This window comes from Eptesicus fuscus, chromosome 5, assembly GCF_027574615.1.
Source record: "Eptesicus fuscus isolate TK198812 chromosome 5, DD_ASM_mEF_20220401, whole genome shotgun sequence".
NCBI classification, from domain to species: Eukaryota; Metazoa; Chordata; class Mammalia; order Chiroptera; family Vespertilionidae; genus Eptesicus; species Eptesicus fuscus.
The window spans coordinates 68,370,039-68,390,193 of record NC_072477.1 but is presented as its reverse complement, the minus strand read 5'-3'; the positions used below and the strand labels follow the sequence as shown (position 1 = coordinate 68,390,193).

Here is a 20,155-nt window from a genome sequence, read left to right as displayed (position 1 = left end):
CCAGCCCTGGAGAACCACTATTCTCCTGAGATGAGAACACCTGATAGCAGCACATCATGTTCTTAAAGCACTTGGGTTCAGAAACCCTTGCCTGTGTTGAACACAAGTTGCACACCTCTGCAGTAGCAGGGACTGTGGGCTCCATTTTATTATTTTTTAATTTTTTTTTAAATTAAGGTCCTTATCCCCTCATTGCCCCCCTCCCCACTCACGTCCTCACCCCCCTGTTGTCTGTGTCCATTGGTTAGGCTTAAATGCATGCATACAAGTCCTTTGGTTGATCTTTCCCCCTTACCCCTACCTTCCCTCTGAGGTTTGACGGTTTGATTGATGCTTCTCTGTCTCTGGATCTGTTTTTGTTAATCAGTTTATATTGTTCATTATATTTATGAGTAAGATCATGTGATACTTATCTTTCTCTGACTGGCTTATTTCACTTAGCATAATGCTCTCCAGTTCCATCCCTGCTGTTGCAAAGGGTAAGAATTTCTTCTTTTTTACTGCAGCGTAGTATTCCATTGTGTATGTAGATGTACCACAGTTTTTTAATCCACTCATCTGCTGATGGGCACTTAGGCTGTTTCCAAATCTTAGCTATGGTGAATTGTGCTGCTATGAACATAGGGGTGCACATATCCTTTCTGATTGGTGTTTCTGGTTTCTTGGGATATATTCCTAGAAGTGGGATTACTGGGTCAAATGGAAGTTCCATTTTTAGTTTTTTTGAGGAAACTCCATACTCTTTTCCACAGTGGCTGCACCAGTCTGTATTCCCATCAGCAGTGCACGAGGGCTCCTTTTTCTCTGCATCCTCGCCAGCACTTGTCATTTGTTGATTTGTTGATGATAGCCATTCTGACAGGTGTGATATGGTACCGCATTGTCATTTTGACTTGCATCTCTTGGATGATTATGACTTTAAGTATGTTTTCATATGTCTCTTGGTCTTCCTTATGTCCTCTTTTGAAAAGTATCTATTTACGTCCGTTGCCCATTTTTTTTTTATTGGGTTATCTTCCTTTTGTTAAGTTGTATGAGTTCCCTGTAAATGTTGGACATTAAACCCTTATAGGATATAACATTGGCAAACATGTTCTCCCATGCAGTGGGCTTTCTTGTTGTTTTGTTGATGGTTTCTTTTGCTGTGCAAAAGCTTTTTACTTTGATGTAGTCCCAATTGTTTATTTTCTCTTTAGTTTCCATTGCCCTAGGAGCTGTATTGTTGAAGAAATTGCTTCAGCATATGTCTGAGATTTTTCAGCCTGTGGATTTCTCTAATATTTTTATGGTTTCCTGTCTTATGCTTAAGTCCTTTATCCATTTTGAGTTTATTTTTGTGTATGGTGTAAGTTGGTGGTCTAGTTTCATATTTTTGCATGTATCTGTCCAATTTTCCCAACACCATTTATTGAAGAGACTGTCTTGACTCCATTGTATGTTCTTGCCTTCTTTGTCAAATATTAATTGAGCATAGTGGTTTGGGTCGATTTCTGGGTTCTCTATTATATTCCATTGATCTATATGTCTGTTCTTGTGCCAGTACCAGGCAGTTTTGAGAACAGTGGCTTTGTAATACAGCTTGATATCTGATATTGAGATCCCTCCTACTTTGTTCTTTTTTCTCAGGATTGCTGCAGTCATTCGGAGTCTTTTTTTTATTCCAGATGAATTTTTGGAGAGTTTGTTCTAGGTCTGTGAAATATGCCGTTGGTATTTTAATGGGGAGTGCATTGAATCTATAGATTGCTTTGTGTAGTATGGACATTTTAATGATGTTGATTCTACCAACCCATGAACATGGTATGTTCTTCCATCTGTTTATGTCTTCCTCTATCTCTTTTTTCAGTGTCCTGGAGTTTTCCAAGTACAGGTCTTTTACCTCCTTAGTTAAGTTTACTCCTAGGTATCTTAATTTTTTTTTGGTGTGATGGTAAATGGGATTTTTTTTTTTTTTTTAGTCTCTCTTTCTGTAAGTTCACTATTGGTGTATAAAAATGCCATAGATTTCTTGGCGTTAATTTTGTATCCTGCTACATTGCCGAATTTATTTATTAAGTCTAATAATTTTTTTGATGGAGTCTTTAGGGTTTTCTATGTACAGTATCATGTCATCTGTGAATAATGACAGTTCTACATCTTCTTTTCCAACTTGGATGTCTTTTATTTCTTCTTCTTGTCTAATTGCTATGGCTAGCACTTCCAGTACTATGTTGAACAGGAGTGGTGAAAGTGGGCATCCCTGTGTCATTCCTGTTCTTAGGTGCAATGGTTTTAGTTTTTGCCCCTTGAGTATGATGTTGGCTGTAGGTTTGTCATATAAGGCTTCTATTATGTTGAGGTATGATCTCTCTATTCCCATTTTGCTGAGGGTTTTAAAGATGAGGAAACCAAGGTCTGTGCCTTGGCCATGGCCCCCAGGGCTGGTGAGTGACAGCTCCTGGACAGGAATGGCCATCGGGCCCCTAGCCTCGGGCTCTTTCCTCAGAACCTGCCTCTCCTTAGGGATTAAGAGACGAGTGCGGTGAAGACTAGTTATATAGGGAAGAGCTCTAACTTTCAGCCATCCATGCTATAAAGCTAAGCCCCTACCCACTTCTCTTTCTCCCCAAGAAGCCCCACACCCATTCAGACCAACCTCTTCCCCCTTCTCGCTGCATTTATGGTGCATGTACTCTAAACATCTCTCTGGAGATCCGAACCCATAACGCCGCCACTTTTCATAACATCAACACAAGGCAGCTGTTCCTGACACCGCTTAGCTAGGACAGCTCGAAACCAGAGAGCCTGTGAGCCAGGGCTGTGTGGGTGAAAATACCAAGTCCCCTGAGAGCTCACAGCCCCTGTGCTGGCCCCTCTGTGGCAGACACTCCACTCCCTCAGCCAAACCAGACGGCAGCAGGCACATCCCTCCCTGGGCACGGCGCTTCTGCAGAAGCACGAAGCTCTGTGTGAAGGGTGACCTAGATTTTTTGGATGAGCGACTGCAATCTATAAATGTCTAACCAAGCGCATGAATTGCCTAAAGTGAAGAAGAGCTTTTAGCTGTGTTGCTTCTGCTGAGCAAGACACAGGCCTTCCTTGGGGATTGCCATCTCCACTAGACCTGTCACGTCTGAGGAATCAGGGGCCTTAGAAGTCGCGAGGGCAGCTGTCCTCTTGGGTTCTGCAAACTGGCTCCAGTTCTGGGGCTGGGGGTTGGGAGGCTGGGCTGGCACTAAGTAACAAGAGGAGGGAGGGGTTGCGGCGGCCCGGCAGACCCAGAGATCTGGCTGGGATGACTCCATGACCTCAGACTCTCAGAGCCGTTGCTGGAAGGTAGCACCCATTGAACTTCCTGGGGTGGCTGCTTCTCTGGAGCCCATTCGCCCTGGGAACAATCACATGACCTGGACGGGTAGCAGTGAAGCTGGGGTTTGATGCTTCGGTGATGCAGCCTCGTTGGCTCACACACAGGGGTCATCCCCACCACAGCACCGCAGGAATGTGCCTGGTGGGGCCAACGGGCGGCAGGGTCTGGAGGACACCGAGCTGCCAGCAGGTGGCTGGAGAGAGGCCAGCAAAGGAGGAGCGGACCCAAAGAAAAAGGATGCAAACAAACGGGGAGGAAGATCTGGGGCAGCAATTTAGGGAACTTCCTGTAAAACAAGGCTTTGCTGAGACTGGTTAGCCTCAAACTCCGCCTTCTCCAGAAACTCAACGTGTGGCTTCTTCCTAAGAGCCCCAGGTAACCCCATTCCAGTGCAGAACAGGGCTGAAGCCACTGGGGAATGTTGACATAAAATAGCAATATACTGAGCACAGTCTTAGCACAAATTGGGCTTTCACCATAAAAACTGTCCCTGGCTTATAGTTCTCTGCGGTGAGGAGACTTGTGCCCAAAACATCATCATATCATCAGGCATCATCGCATGGATTGCCTAAAGCCGTGGTTGGCAAACCGCGGCTCGCGAGCCACATGCGGCTCTTTGGCCCCTTGTGTGTGGCTCTTCCACAAAATACCACGGCCTGGGCGAGTTTATTTTGAAGAAGTGGCTTTAGAAGAAGTTTAAGTTTAAAAAATTGGGCTCTCAAAAGAAATTTCAATCGTTGTACTGTTGATATTTGGCTCTGTTGACTAATGAGTTTGCCGACCACTGGCCTAAAGTGAAAAAGAGCGTTTAGCTGTGTTGCTGAGCCTAGTCTTTCATGACTGAAGTTATTCTGAAAGTCTCCTGTCCCTTCTTTGGTTGTAGTTAGGATTCGATTACGTTTGAGGGCATGCAGAAAAGTGTTAGTCAACTGTGACACACTGAACAGTGAATGGTCTTATTTCCCTTGCTGGATCTAGAACACCATTTCACTCGTCTCTTTGCTCCTGTTAGTCTCCAGCTATTCCAGATGGGATCTCGATGTTTCATGCAACACTGCCTCTAACCACCACTCAGAGAGTGGCTGCCCTCTGTGGGTGTCACACGGCCCGTGCAGATGAGCCGGGACACGGCTTCCCCTCAAGGGTGGTTCTGGCTCCATTGGGGGCCGTCCAAACTTCCTGTCCCTCCTGGGTTTTAAGTGCACCCTGCCCTCAGACCTTGAAGACAGAAAGATTTCTTAGAGTTTACTGAGGTGCTGGAGAGAAACCCGCAGAAGGGCCCGGGGAATGACTGCGAAAAAGGCAATTGCACCGGTGGGGGAGGAGCCTCTTACTATCTGAGTGAAAGAAGAAACTGCCCTCTACTCAGGAGCCAGGAGCCAGGAGCCAGGAGCCAAATAAGAATGTTTCAAACCACCCCAAGTCATGAGCTGGTGCCAATTGGGAGACAGAAGAACCAGGAGAAGTAGTAGGTACTGTGGGAGGAAAGGTAGCATCTGACTGAAGACATGAGCTATATTCAAAGGTTAGCCTGATTCTCTCTCCAAAATACCCACTATTTCTCCTGGCTCTTCTGTCTCTGTGCTGCTCTTTTTGTCCACATACCCGCGTGTTTCCCGCGCATCAGAGAGTCTTTGCATGTGTTAACTCTATGAGGTCGGTGGTCTACGGTCATCTAAGGATGAAGAAACAGAGGCAAAGGTAACTTTCCCAAGGTTAGCTGCTAAGTGGCAGACCTGGGACTTGAACCCAGACTGTGCAGCCCTGGGCTAGTTCTGATCGTGTTTGAGCCTCAGTTTGCTCATCTGCGGAATGAGCGCTTGACAATGTCCTGCCCCCATCCCTCCCAGCAGGGAGATAATCAGGAGACCAGTCAAGATAAGAAAGCTTTCTTATCTTTTGGGGGAGAACAAAGTCTTGAACTGAGTCTAAATCACTGTGATTTCTGGTTGACTCGTGGGTCCCAAACATCCAGGCTGCCTGACAGTTGTCACGTAGGCACATGCAACCCTCAGTCTGTTGTCAAAGCACTAGTGACACACATTTATTAGTGCTTTCTCGCTGACTCCCCTCTCCTTGCACGTTAGCTCATCTGAGCCTCAAGATGACTCTGTGGGGTGGGTATTGTTATTTTAGAGGCGAGGACCTGCCAGAAGTCACACAACTGATGAGTGAGCGCTGGGACTTGAGTCCTGGTCGTTTGCCTGGAGCCCTGCCCTTCCCACCCTATCCCCCTGCTTCTCGTCCCGAGAGTGGTAAGGGTGAGAGGCACACCCTTTGCCTTAGCACTTGCGGGTTTCTGGAGCCGGCCTACCCGCTCAATGAGAAGACAAACAATAATCACCACCCACCAGGGCCATGTTACAGACACCCTCTCTACTTCTTACCACAGCTCTGCTTGGCCGATGTTTCTCCGTTTCTCATATGAAGAAACAGACTCAAGAGAGGGAAGAGAACTCATCAGAGTTCCCACAGCTAAGAAGTGGCAGGAAGGTGCTGCGGAGGATTGTCCTGGTTCCTTTATCATTCGGATTCTAGGGGGTTTTGGTGTGATAGTCCTGCATTGCCTTTATTTCTCTATATCCTTACCCAACGTGTGAGGATATTTTTTTCTAGAGAGAGTGGAAGAGAGGGAAGAGGTAGAGAGGTAGACACACACACACACACACACACACACACACACACACACACACACAGAGTGAGAGAGGGCATGAAAGTAGGTCAGAGATGGAACCTGCCACTGAGGTACGTGCCCTTGACTGGGAATCGAACCCGAGACTCTTCAGTTCCTGGGCAGATGCTCTAACCACTTAGAAACACTGCCCAGGGCCTGCATTGCCTTTCAGTGGGGATCCTCCAAGGATAAGGCAAAGGTTGTGTCTATTTCCTATCGGTTCCTACAGCCTGTGGTCTCCGGCTGCACACATTACACGGCGGCCCTTTCCTTCACTCAGATCGCGGTTGAGAAGAACAGACATCAATTAGCAACCATAGGCAAACACAAAACAGCCCCTGCACACTAACTAAGAGGAGAGAGTTAAATGTCTTTGGAAGGAAGAAATAGCTAAGGCTTTGTATTCCCAGGATGAGACATGAGGGCATGCAGGGAACTAATAGTGAAGGAAAAACAACAACAGTTTTTAAGGAAGGGTAAAAAGAAGAGTTAGTACACTATAAGGACAAAGCAGGAACTAAGATTTAGACTGTTCTTTCCAGGTGTGTTAATGTCCCTGGCATTTATTTCCATTTGCAGGTTCAGACAGAGCTGCCCTCTGACCCACAACAGCAGCCAGGGGGCCCGGAGGTCTTCAGGAACCCTGGATTCTAAGGTCACGGTGCAACAGCGCAAGGCGTCCTCAAGTGAGAAAAGCTTCAAGTTCAGAAAACCTTTCCTAGGCTTTTGGTTTCGATTAGATCTTCCAAAACTTATCTACTGAAAAACTGACATTTTCAGGATGGAAACGGTAAGGGGTGATGCTGCAGAAGCTAGCATCCTGTCTGTGGGACCTAACAGCTTGTTCCTAAGAGTTCTCCCATTTGTCCTGTTCGACGGACACAAGCCCTTGGTCAGCTCCTGGGAGCCCGCGCGGAGCAGGGCAGAGGGAAAGCTGAGGCAGGGCCATCAACGCCACACACAAGCCCTGGAAATACCACTGAATAGACCTGCCTGATGTACACAGAACACTCCACTTTGCAAAACACTTTCACACGTATGGTCTGCTTTGACTCCCAACCTCCCCGCGAGGCAGGCAGGGACTGTGCCTGTTTTACGATGAGAAAGGCACACAAAGGGATGTTCAATCGGTCCAGTCCTCCGATGGGTGGGGCCTGTGCTGTACCAGTTAACTGAGGTGAATATCACTGCAGATAAGCAACTGGCCTAAGGGTAACGCCAGTGGCAAAGTTGGCGTTCCAGGCCTCATGCCGCTATCAGCAGCCCTGGGTTCTTTGTTGGGAGAGTGCTGTGCTGGGTACTGCAGGGAGCGCAGAGGCACCGGCTCCAGGCCCAGGAAGTACTGGGTTCAGTGTGGAGGGAATATGGTATGACCTGGAAACACATCGCCACGGCGGTGTGGGCAAGGCGGAATGGCAGATTTCATTAGAAGCAATGGCTCAACCTTCACAAAGAGTGGCATCTGAGGTGGGCTTTGAAGGAGGGGTCCGATTTGGACAGACTAAGCTGGAGGGAAGGGTATTCTGGGTGGGGGAGTAATGGTTTCTACTTTTGGATGAGGGAGTTACAATAAATGCAGGAGAAGATGCACAGTTTAGTTAGGTAGGGAAAGAAGTGTGGGAATGGATCAGGGTCAGGGTATGGGGACCTCACATACTAATTGGGGAGTGGCCCTAAGTCTGATCTTTACCTTAAAATTCTCTGACAGAAAAAGGAAAGCAGCATCCTCTCACCTAGAACCCTATTCAAATGTCTAGGCTGTTATACCTACAACCTGAGCCCAGGGCTCTTTTCAAGGTGGAACATTCTAAAGAGCCTTGAACCTGATTTTAATTTCTACTTGCATATCTTTCCCTAAGTGCATAGCCCCTGAAGAGACACAGCCACCAGGGGAGGGCTAGAGAGAGAGTGAATGTGTGTGTGTGTGTGTGTGTGTGTGTGTGTGTGTGCTTGCCGCTACAGTGAGGTCACATCCCAGTATGACATAAAGGGTGGCTTTTGCTGAACTCAACTGATTTTGTTGTTCAGGAAGCCCGGTTACTTGCAGCTATTCTTTTCCTCCCTCACTTTGCCAGTGTTAGCATCTTCACCCTCCACATCCTTCCCTGCCTGCTTTGGAAGCTGAGTAACTGTATGGAAGACCATCCACGCTACAGGGAGCAACGACTCAAGGGTTTTCCAAGTCTGTCACTCACTTTCAGGCCAAGTCAGACCCCCCAAAAATGTACAAGAAGCCACCAAGGATGGGTTGGAATTTGGCAAGTCTTTGGGGTCCCCTGCTTAGCTGAGTTTTATCACAGTGGGGTAAGTGCTGCTATTTCACCTTTGGTCCCGCATATGCACCAGCTGGTACGTCTGTCCCTGATCCACGCTGTTGGTTTAAATACAACTATGACCTTGTCGCCAGTCCAAATGGATTAGGGAAGACTGTGAAGTAGGTAAGGGCTGCCATGCTTTCCCCATTGGTGAGTATTTCCCTTCACCTCCCACCCTCCTGGCTACCCTTGGAAACCAGAGGAAAGACCAAGTTAAGGTGTTGGAGACTTGAGTGCTCTTCAAGTCACATTTGCATAGTAATAGTCACTCTGAGAGGCGATAACATAACAAAACGAAAAAACTCACAATAGGTAAAATTTGGGGAATTTTCCCCCTTTTCTAGAGAGTAGGCTTTGGTGTTAATGGGGAGTTTCAGGGGAAATAAAAACAATGGTTTTGTGTCTCAGGATGAATATGCTCTGGCTTATCCAGAAGCAAATAAATATATTAAATCTGACTTTAAGACGTCCTGGGTAGGTTAAAAATAAACAAAACAAAAATAAGCCAAACTTCCCCCCCTCCCTCCCAACTAAATCCAAGTCCTGATTTCATATCACATCAGGATGTCCAGGAATGGGGCACATAATTTGTCTTTTTTGAAATCTTTCCAGGGACCTGATGAGCAATCCGTTTGATTGGGCTGGTTTAGCCCATTGAGCCCATTCCTTGCCCTGCGGTAGTAGGCCTTCCAGCTACGAGTGAGCCCAGGAAGACACTTCCGATTTCAGAAATCCGTGGGGCGGTCTTTCCGTTGTTTTCAGGGTTGGATACAAGGGAAGCGTTTAACAAATAGGGGATTTGGGGCCAGCATTGTCTGTGGTGAGCCGGGGACCAAGATAAAAATAACAGGCCTGGGCCACAGGCAGTTTCCTATTAGATATTAGCAAAGCAATCTCTTTCTCTCTCTCCCTCTCGCCACCCTCCCCCTCCCCCTGCACAGCCATGTTCTGGGATGATACTTTGTTCCTGAAGCCAGAGACCCTGGTCCTTCATACTCTGAAATAAAGGCGCCAGTTCTCCCGTGGCCGTCGGCACCCTTGATCTTTGCCTGTGGGGTGTGGACAGCTGCTCTCACCCCCCTGCCTCTGGTGTCTTGAAGAGGTGTCCACTGGGGTCTGTCACTTTACAGGTGTTAATTAGCAAAGGGGCGACAGAAGCTCAATCCCAGATGACTCCGTTCTGCTCTGGACAGGAGCCTTGCATCCAGGACAGCGAAACATTTCTCTGTCCCTTTCCCGCTACCCAACTCTTGGGTCTTTTACCACTGACAACACTTGTGCTAAGAGAGGACCCACGGTTATTTTACAGCATTTCAGGAACTCTTGGAACAATTGGAACAGACTCAAAAGGATGATTAAAACGTGAGGGTTCTTGGCACATTTCAATGAACCCGTCTTCTGAACTGCATAATCTTGTGAATTAACCTTCAAGTAATTTGCCATTTCACCTCTTTAGTACTTTTTAAAAAAAATATTTTTATTTATTTTTTTACAGAGAGGAAGGGGGAGGGAGAGAGAGCTAGAAACATCGATGAGAGAGAAACATCAACCAGCTGCCTCCTGCACACCCCCCACTAGGGATGTGCCCACAACCAAGGTACATGCCCTTGACCGGAATCGAACCTGGGACCCTTGAGTTCGCAGGCTGACGCTCCATCCACTGAGCCAAACCGGTTAGGGCACCTCTTTAGTTCTTGGGGTGTCCCAAAGAGTACTTCATTAGCAGCAGGTCACCTGATTAAATAAGGGGGGTTTTACCTCCCCGCCCTGCCGAGTGAGTCATCAGAAGGGGTCTCTAGTTTCTGAGTTACTAGACATTTGTCCCTCAGATTGCGGCCCTCGATGGTTTGATCACACACCATCGCAGAGGGGCCCAGAGGAGTAAACCGGCTGAAGCAGAAGTTAGTCATCACCACTTGCCACATGCGGCTGCCTTCTAGCAAGCTCGACCGCATGGGCATGGATTGTGATATGATTTTTCCTCACTTAAAGTTCCTAAAGAAGGAACTTCTGTCCTTGTTTCTGGTAGGCTGTTTTGGTGTCTGTTTGCTTTTTAAAAATAACTTTCTCTATCAAACCCCTTTTAAGATCTAGCATATTTCTATGACCCAGTAAATTTCCTAATATTCCCACTCAGTTCCTCCAACCATAAAGCCAATATTAAAAACACAAATACACAAAAACAACAGATTTGTTTTTCCTGTTTTAGCACTTCATATAATTGAAATCATACAGTATGTATTTTTTTTGTGTGTGTGTGCAATGCCTCTTTCATGAAGCAAAATGTTTTTGAGATGAAACAATGTTAACTGTATCAGTGGTTCATTCCTTTTCATGGACATATAGGTATTCTGTTGAATAATAACACTGTTTATTCTTTTTTGCTGTCAAGTGATAGATGGGTTGTTCCAGTTTTATATTTTTACAGCTAAAGCTCTTATGGACATTCTTGTACAAGTTATATTGCAGACATGTTTTCCTTCCTCTTCCATAAAGCCCCAGTAGTGGAATTGATAGGCTACAGGGTAGGTGAATATTTTATTTTATAAGAAATTGCTAAGCAGTTTTCCAAAGCGATTGTATCATTTTACATCCCCATCAGTAATGCCTAAGAGTTTCAGATGCTCCACATCCTCACCAACACTTGGTGTTGTATTTTAATTTTAGCCTTTTCAGTGGCTGTAACAGTGGTATCTCATTGTGATTCTAATTCACATTTTTCAGTGCCTATGATGATGAGGATTTTTTATGTGTCTATTTGGATTTATGTATCTTTCTTCGTGATGTGTGTGTTTTTGTCCATTTTAATTGTTTTTTTTTTATTATTGGGTCACAGGAGTTTTATATATATATATATTTTGAATATATAAAATTCCTGTCAAAGAGTTGTGTTACCAAGTATTTTCTCCCATTCTGTAGCTTGGTCATTCATTTCTTTAATGGCTCTTTTGACAAGCAGAAATTATTTTTTTTTGAAGTCTTACCTATTAAGTACACCATTTATGGTAAATCTTTTGCATCCTGTATAAAAGTACCTACCCAAAGTTTACAAAAAGTACCTACCCAAAGTTTACAAAAACATTCTATTTACCTTTCAGAAGCCTTATTACTTTAACTTTATATTTAGCTCCCTGATTCATTTCAAATTATTTTGTTGTGTATGTGTGAAATACAGCTCACAGTCATTTTTTTTCATGGGTAGCAGTTGTTCCATCACCATGTGTTGAAGGGACATTCCTTTTTCCATGACTTACTTTGGTGTCTTTGTTGAAGATTAATTGCCCATATATGTAGATTTATTTCTAAACTCATTATTCTGTTCCACTGATATATTTGTCTATACTTATATGGTCTAGATTATTATAGCTCTATAGTAAATTTTGACATCAGGTATTGTCAATTTTCCAACTTCATTCTTCTTTTTCAAGATTGTTTTGGCCTTTTGGTCGGAACCGCCATCTTCCAGTAATTCGCCAAAATGACTAACACAAAGGGAAAGAGGAGAGGCAGACACTATATGTTCTCTAGGCCTTTCAGAAAACATGGAATTGTTCCTTTGCCCACATACATACGCAACTACAAGAAAGGTGATAATGTGGACATCAAGGGAATGGGTGCTATTCAAAAAGGAGTGCCCCACAAATGTTACCATGGCAAAACTGGAAGAGTCTACAATGTCACCCAGCATGCAGTGGGCATTATTGTGAACAAGCAAGTTAAGGGCAAGAGTCTTGCAAAGAGAATTAATGTAAGTGTTGAGCATATTAAGCACTCTAAGAGCCGAGATAGCTTCCTGAAACGTGTGAAGGAAAATGATCAGAAAAAGAAGGAAGCCAAAGAGAAAGGTACTGGTGTTCAACTGAAGCGTCAGCCTGCTCCACCCAGAGAAGCAGGTGGATGACAAGCAGAAATTATTGTGAGAACCAATGGAAGGGAGCCTGAGCTGCAGGAACCCACTCCCTATGAAGTCATGGCATGATAAGTGTCAAGGGAAAAAGACCTTGGTAGTGTTAAAAAACATAAAAAGATTGTTTTGGCTATTTCAGGTCCTTTCATTTCCATATAAGCTCCAGTTGTATAACCTAAAACTCTAGTGTTGTTGTTTCCGTCTTTTTGAATTATTGAGTTGTCTTCAAATTCAATGATCATGTGTTTTTTCCAGTGTCCAATGAAGTATTAAACCCATCCAGTGAATTTTTCCGTTTGGTGTATTTTATTTTGCACTTCTAGAATTTCCATTTTTTAATTGTTTCTATTTCTCTGTTGAGGCTACCCATCTGTTCACCCTACTTTAAGTCTTTCACCATATTTACAAAAGCTGTTTTAAATTCCTTATGGACTATCTCCAATATTTGTGCCAACCTTGAGTTCATTTCTATGAACTTTTTTCTTCTTATGGGTCACATTTTCCTGCTTCTTTCTGTATTGTAATTTTCCATTATATGCTGGGCATGGTGGATGCAATGTTGAGACATTTAATTTACTTGAGCCTTACATTGGTACTATCAAGGTCTGGATTTAGGCTTTGCTCGTGTGGGTCAAGGGTAGCTCTTATTCTAGGGCTAGAGTAACCCAACTCCTATGTTGCAGTCTTTTTCAGATCCTAACTGAATGCCCAAGGTGTTATATCTCTCCATCCTACTGGTTGGAACTATGATATGATACTTATGAGAGTTCCTCTGACTCACAGACCCCCAGTGACTAATTGGTGTCATGGCGTCTTAGCATATTCATACACAGTTTAGTATTTGGCCAAAGACTAAAGGAGAGCCCTTCTCTCCAGTATCCTATTCCACAAATTCCAGCAATCCCAGAAGCCCTGAACACAAACTGTTTCCTCTGACAAGCAAGATGCTGCTCTCCAGGCCCTAGTTCCCTGTACCAAAATTTGTACAGTGCCCCCAGGCAAAAGCCAGGATACGGCTTTTCATTTTATCCACAATCCAATAGTTGAAAATAGTTGCTTCACATGTTGTCCATATTTATCATTGTTTATAGCAGGAACATAATAACCCAATATTCCATTATGACCAGACTGTAAGTTCTTATTTTGATCCTGAATACCTTTATAAATGGGAAGTTGCAGTTTCTTGCTGAAATTTGAATCCACTTATATTTTATATCTGTCCTTTTGGAGGTAAATAACTCAGACTAACTCTTTTATGCTTAACACTGTCAAGACTTAACACATTAACACAGGTTAAGACCAAGAAAAAAGAAAAAGCCACCCAACTGTCTTCTTTTCAGGGATTGCCATCTCATATCCTCGTAATTTTATTTCTATATCATTTCTTCACTATTCATCTCCTTTGTACTCACTCTAGCTTTCCATTCCTAGCATGAAAAACAGAGATTAAAACTGAATTTAATAACACCTTTCACAACAATACAAAAATGTGTATTAATTTTCATGTTTTTTTAGAACATACGTTTCAGAAACATTAACTCTTTGCTAAGGGCAAAGAGTTACCATGTGCCAGCATTAAGACTGGGCCTCAGAATACAATTGGGGTACTAATCCCTAAATCTGGAAAGTCTATTTCTATTAATGCAATCTCAGATTATTTTAACTTTTTGAGAAGACACATGGCACTATTGGCTTATATTGAATTTACAATCTACTAAAATCCTTTGGTATTTTTCACAAGATTGATAATTAATACAGGTTTTTTTTTCTCCATGCAAAACATATATGAATCAATATTTTAAAACTTAAGTGCAAGACACTTATTCTTACTGATGTGTTGTTTATCAAAGTTCTTTGTTTTGCCTTATTATCTCCTGAATTTTTATTTTCACCTTGTGTATTTACTAATTCCATCAATAAGCAGACTGTGTTTAATCTGATGAAAATGTCCAGAACCATTCATAAATGCTTACACTTGCAGAATGACATCCATCTATGTTCATATCTGTATGCATACACTTTGAGTATGATTATTAACCAGCGATTAATCTGCTTATATAAATTTTTATGTGGAGTATATTTGCCTAACATTTATTGAGCATTTAATTTTTTACTTTGTAGTAGAGCCTGTCAGTACCCCACCTATACATTCTCAGGCCTTACCACTATCGTGCATACCCACTCAACTTCCATATTCCTGAGGACTTCCTCTGGAGGTCCATCCTACTCCAACCTGTGTGCAAGGCAGGCCAGATATGCTAGAGAATTAACATCTCTTAAAAGCAGCCCTTAACCAATGACTGATGGAACTTGGTATATAAATGCCCAGCTTCTTTGCCTTGGGTCGGAACTCCTCTATCCTGATCCTGAGTAATATTCACTTGACAATGCACTCTTTATAAGCTGCCTTCCCTGTCCCTCTACCAGCTTTTCCTAATATCATCTCCCAAAGTAAACTATTTGTATTTAAATCCTTGTCTCAGGATCTGTATGTGGGAAAACCCAAACTAAAAAAATCTTATTTAATTTTCACCCTAACTAAAACAACCTTTAAAATTTTTCAAATTATCCTGTTTGCAGATGGAAAAATTGCAAAGAAAAAAGTTATGAACATGTGTAACTACAGTAATAAATTAAGGGATATACACATGCTGTAAAATATGTTGTCAAAAATATGTGTAAGGGGGTGGGCAAAAATGTGTTTTTAGAATGCATTTGAACTTAAATGACAATGAACTTAAAACAGACTGCTATAAACATCACTTGTAATATATGAATCTTATGATAACCACAAATCGAAAAACTGTAATAGACACATAAAATAAGAAAAATAAATGCAAATAAATCATTAAAGTCATCAATGTACAAGAAAGAAAGAGAAGAAAGGAAGAACAACAAAAAGCAAACAGAAAACAATTAATAAAATGGCAATTAGTACATACCTATCCATAATTACTTTAAACATAAAAGGACTAAATGCTCCTATCAAAAGACATAGTGTGATTGAATGTATATTAATAATCAAAAGACATAGTGTGATTGAATGTATATTAATAAACCCATGTATATGCTACCTACAAGCAACTGACTTCAGATTAAAAGACACACACACACTGAAAGTGAAGTAATGAAAAAATATATTTCATGCACAGGAAACAAAAAGAAAGCAGAGGTAGCAATACTTATATCAGACAAAGTAGAATTTAAAACAACAACTGTAACAAGAGACAAAGAAGGGACTTATCTAATATAATAAAAGGGTGATATGCAAATTAACCATCACTCTGCGACAAAGATGGTGGCGCCCATAGCGTCCTGCACCCTGGCTGCAGAGAAAGGGAGGGCTGCGGACACAACGTGGGGCTGCTGGGCTGGGGGCATGCTCCGAGCCACTGCCATGCGGCTCAGGGCATGCCCCCAGCCCAGTGGACAGAAGCCCAGTGGACACAACGCAGGGGGTCCTCTGCGCATGAGCTGCAGAGGAAACACCTTTTCTGACCGCTCATTGGCTAAGCTTCCTGTATGTCACCACTCGCAGTGTTCTTGGTAACTTGGGTAATAAGAATCCAAGAAGGTTATCTAGGGTTTTTCCACCTCACTCCTGGAGGAAAAAACAAAGGTCCGCTGCTGGAGGGGCTAAGAAATGTCATATCCTGCCCTAGTCAGTTTGGCTCAGTGGATAGAGCCTCAGCCTGCTGACCGCAGGGTCCGGGTTCGATTCTGATCAAGGGCATGTACCTAGGTCAGGGCTCATGCAGGAGGCAACCAATCAAAGTGTCCCTCTCACATTGATGTTTCTCTCTGTCTTTCCCCCTCTCTCTGCTAAGCTCTCTAAAAATCAATGGAAACATATCCTCAGGTGAGGATAAAAAAAAAAAAAAAAGAAAGAAAGAAATGTCATATCCTATGAAAGACACATCTTGAAAATGCCTAAAGAAAGTTGTCATTTTTTTCATGGTGAAGGGACTGGAGTCCGTGTTGATGAAAACACCGTGGCAGCTGCGGCAGTGGCAGCAGCAGTGGGGTGATGGGGCTGGCACCTTCCCCTGATTAGCCTGGTCACTTCCCGCAGAGGGAGGCCAGACTGTGGCTTAGGCCCACTCCCCTTGGGGAGCGGGCCTAAGCTGTCAGTAGGACATCCCCTGAGGGCTCCCAGTCTGTGAGAGGGGCAGGCTGGGCTGAGGGACCCCCACTCCCAGTGCACAAATTTCATGCACCAGGCCTCTAGTCTATATAATAAAAGCCTAAGCGACTGTTACGGCGGAATAACCAGAACGACCAGAACAACTGGTCACTATGATGTGCACTGACCACAAGGGGGCAGATGCTCACTGCAGGAGCTGCCCACTGGTGGTCAATGCGCTCCAAGCAGGGGGAGCGCCGCTCAGTCAGAAGCCGGGCTCATGTCTGGCAAGCACAGCTGTGGTGGCGGGAGCCTCTCCCGCCTCTGCAGCAGTCAGACATCCCCTGAGGGCTCCTGGACTGTGAGAGGGCGCAGGCCAGGCTGAGGGACCCACCTTCCAGTGCACAAATTTCGTGCACCAGAACTCTAATATAATGATGAAGAGATCAATCTAACAAGAGGATATAACACTTCTCAACATCTACACACCCAATGTAGCAGCACCAAAACACACAAAGCAAATATTAACAGACATAAAGGAAGAGATATATAGTAATACAATAATAGTAGGGGACTTTAATACCCTACTTTATCATTGGATAGAACATCTGGGTGGTAGAAAATAAACAAGAAAAGAGTGGCCTTAAATGACACATTATACCAGGTAGAGTTAATAGATATCTATATAACATTCCCCAAAAATCAGCAGCAGAGACAGTCAAAGTTTGGCAAAAAATCAAGCCTCAGGAAATTTAAGAAGATTGAAATAATATGGAGCATTTTCTCTAATAACAATGGTATATAACTAGAATCAATTACAAGAAAAAACTGGAAAAAATATAAATAGAGGGTAAACAACAAGCTACTAAATAATCAATGGGTTAATGAAGAAATCAAAGAGGAAATAAAAAAAATATCTTGAAACAAATGAAAATAAAAACAACATTCTAAAATTTTGGGGACATAGTAAAAGCAGTTCTAATAGGGAAATTCATAGCAATGCAGGCCTACCTGAAGAAATAAGAAAAATATAAAATAAATAATCTAAACTTATAACTAAAGGAACCAGAAAAAGAAAAACAAATAAAGCCCAAACAAAGGAAATAATAAAGATCAAACAGAAATAAATTAAATAGTGACTAAACAAAACCAACAGAAAATACATATCAATAAAACTAGAGCTAGTTCTTTGAAAAGATAAACAAAATCAATAAATTCTTAGTCAGACTTATCAAGAACAAAAAGAGGGCCCAAATAAATAAAATCAGAAATGAAAGAAGAGGAGTGACAACTGGCATCGCAGAAACACAAAGGATTATAAGAAAATACTATGCCAACAAATTGGACAACTTAGAAAAAAAAATGAATAAACTCTGAAAGACATTATCTTCCAAGACTGAATCAGGAAAAAAAAAGAAAATCTGAACAGACTGATCACTAGATATGAAATTGTATCAGTAATCAAAAACTTCCAACAAACAAAAGTCCAGCACCAGATGGCTTTACAAACCATCTGGTTTGTCTATCATTCAAAGGAGAATTAATACCTATCCTTCTCAAACTATTCCAAAACTAGTGGCCCGGTGCACAAAATTCATGCACGGGGAGGGGTTGGTCCCTCAGCCTGGCCTGCATCCTCTCCAATCTGGGACCTCTGTGGGATTGGGCCTAAACCTGCAGTTGGACAAACCCCTCACAATGTGGGACTACTGGCTCCTAACCGCTCACCTGCCTGCCTGCTTGATCTCCCCTAACCACTCTGCCTGCTGGCCTGCTTGCCCGCAACTACACCCCCCCACCAGCCTGCTCACCTCCAACTGCCCTCCCCTCCTGGTCTGATCACCCATAACCGCTTCTGCCTCAGCCCCGCCACCATGGCTTTGTCCAGAAGGACATAGTACCCTTTTATTAATATAGATAGGATATGACATACTGCCATAACTATAACATATCTACCAGTATTACTCTATGAGAATACATACTTCATCCAATAGGAAGGCATCTAATACATTACATTGTATATGTTGTAAGTAGTAGGAAATACTGTATTCGTAGCAATAATATATACCCTGTGACTTCCCTTCCTGATCTGGGAATGGTTCCCCAGTTCTTTTGACATTTCCTGGCCCCTAATGTATTTTTTTTTGTCATTCAGTGTAACTTTATTTACTGTTTATTGCACATGATTTGAGGTCTTTAATTTCTAACCACCAAAGATTCAAAGGATTATTTTTTCCATGAAATTTAACATTAACATCAGTGAATTTATGTATTCATGTGTTTTTATTGTAAACATCTGAATTATTCACATTGTCATAGATCCTGAACTCATAAGCATGTGCCATGCACAGGCTGGCAGCAAGCCAGGAAGCCACTCTGCAAGCAAACAGATACTTTGCATAAGGAGAAAAGTCATAGCATAACATTTAATGTCCAACCTGAGTCACCTCAGAATGTTATATATATTGACTTCTTAATTCATATAGTATTGGGAACTCAACTGCTTGGTTGGTGGCGGGGTTGACCTGGTTTTGGGAGGATTATTCCTGAAATAATTAAGGAAAGGAGGGCTCAATCTTTCTTCTTGGTTGCTTGCTCCTCCCCAGCACCTTCATCTTTCTTCTCGTCCTCAGCTTCTTGGGCATCTTCTCCTTCACCTTCACCTCCTTCTTCCTCCTTTGCATCCTCAAATTCTTCCTTGGCACCTTCTTCCTCTTCCTCTCCTTCCTCTTCCTCAGCCTCTTCCTTCTCCTTTTCCTCCTCTTCAGCTTCTCCTTCAGAAGGGGGTTCATCCTTAGCTTCCTCGGCTTTTGCAGCCTCAATGGTCTCCTTCACCTCGATCTGCTCCTCCTGGACATGGCTGGTGTATTAAGAAGGGAAGGAGTGAGCCGACATCAAGTAGGAGCTAGTCTGTAAACCACCGTAGGCAGATCACCAAAGACCTGGGAACTCTGGTAGTAGCTGCTGGCTATGCTTCCCACGCTGGTGAAACTGAGCCGGTCTCCTCACCTTCCCAGAGTTTCCTGTAAGCTGCAATGTCAATATCCAAAACTATCTTCACAGTGAAGAGGTCCTGGTATTCTTTTAAGTATCCTGCCATTTCACTCTTTGTGGTTCTCAACTCATTTTCTAATTTGTTGATTGTGTCCTGCAGAGCACTAACGTCAGAGTTCTGCTTATCCTCCAGCTCTCGCAGCTGCTTTCCCAGTGCTTTGTTCATGCCCCAGCTTGCTTCAATCTCCAGGGTCTTGGCCTTGAGCAGTTGCTGGCCCGCACCATGTAGGTGCTCTTGGCAGTGCTCTGTCAGCATGGTGAAGCTGCTCTTGTACCATTCTTCGGCATTCTGCATGTTCTTGGCAGCCAGCGTCTCATACTGGGTGCGGATGTCCTTGAGCATAGTGGAGAGGTCGGACTTGGAGAACACGTCCATCTCCACGGAGATCTGAGCATACTGGACACGCACCTTCTTCAGAAAGGCGCTTTTGTCCATCAGGCTTTCGATGCACTTTTCCAGCTCAGTGCTGGCAAGAGCCGCCTCATCTGCATCTTTGCTCACCTCCATCAGCCAGCCCTCTGCATCCTCAGGGTTCAGCACCTCTTCCTGGTAGCTCACCTGCAGGTTGTTCCCAGCCACTTCAGAGCCCCGCTGCCTCCTAACTGCCCACTTCCCTCTCCTCTCCAGGGACAGGGCGCGGTGGGGCAGGGCACAGGCATCGCATTTTCATTAAAATGTTCAACCCTGGCCTGCTCCACCGGTGTCCTCAGGTGGCCCGGGGCAGACAGTGAT

At 43.6% G+C, this 20,155-nt stretch overlaps 2 protein-coding genes across 8 annotated transcripts in view; one reads left to right on the top strand and one right to left on the bottom strand.

The window, feature by feature from the left end:
• The window catches only part of RASGRP1 (RAS guanyl releasing protein 1), a 137,905-nt gene that overhangs the window by 98,892 nt on the left and 18,858 nt on the right, over positions 1-20,155 (bottom strand). The gene's annotated exons all lie outside the window — the stretch shown is intronic.
• On the top strand, positions 11,817-12,239 carry LOC103287472 (60S ribosomal protein L21-like). Its single transcript, XM_054716370.1, has one exon. It carries the CDS (start codon positions 11,817-11,819, stop codon positions 12,237-12,239), a length of 423 nt encoding a protein of 140 aa, XP_054572345.1.

Bases quoted from the DNA above. Each gene is read 5' to 3' on its own strand.
- LOC103287472 (XM_054716370.1), top strand. From the start codon at position 11,817: ATGACTAACACAAAGGGAAAGAGGAGAGGCAGACACTATATGTTCTCT.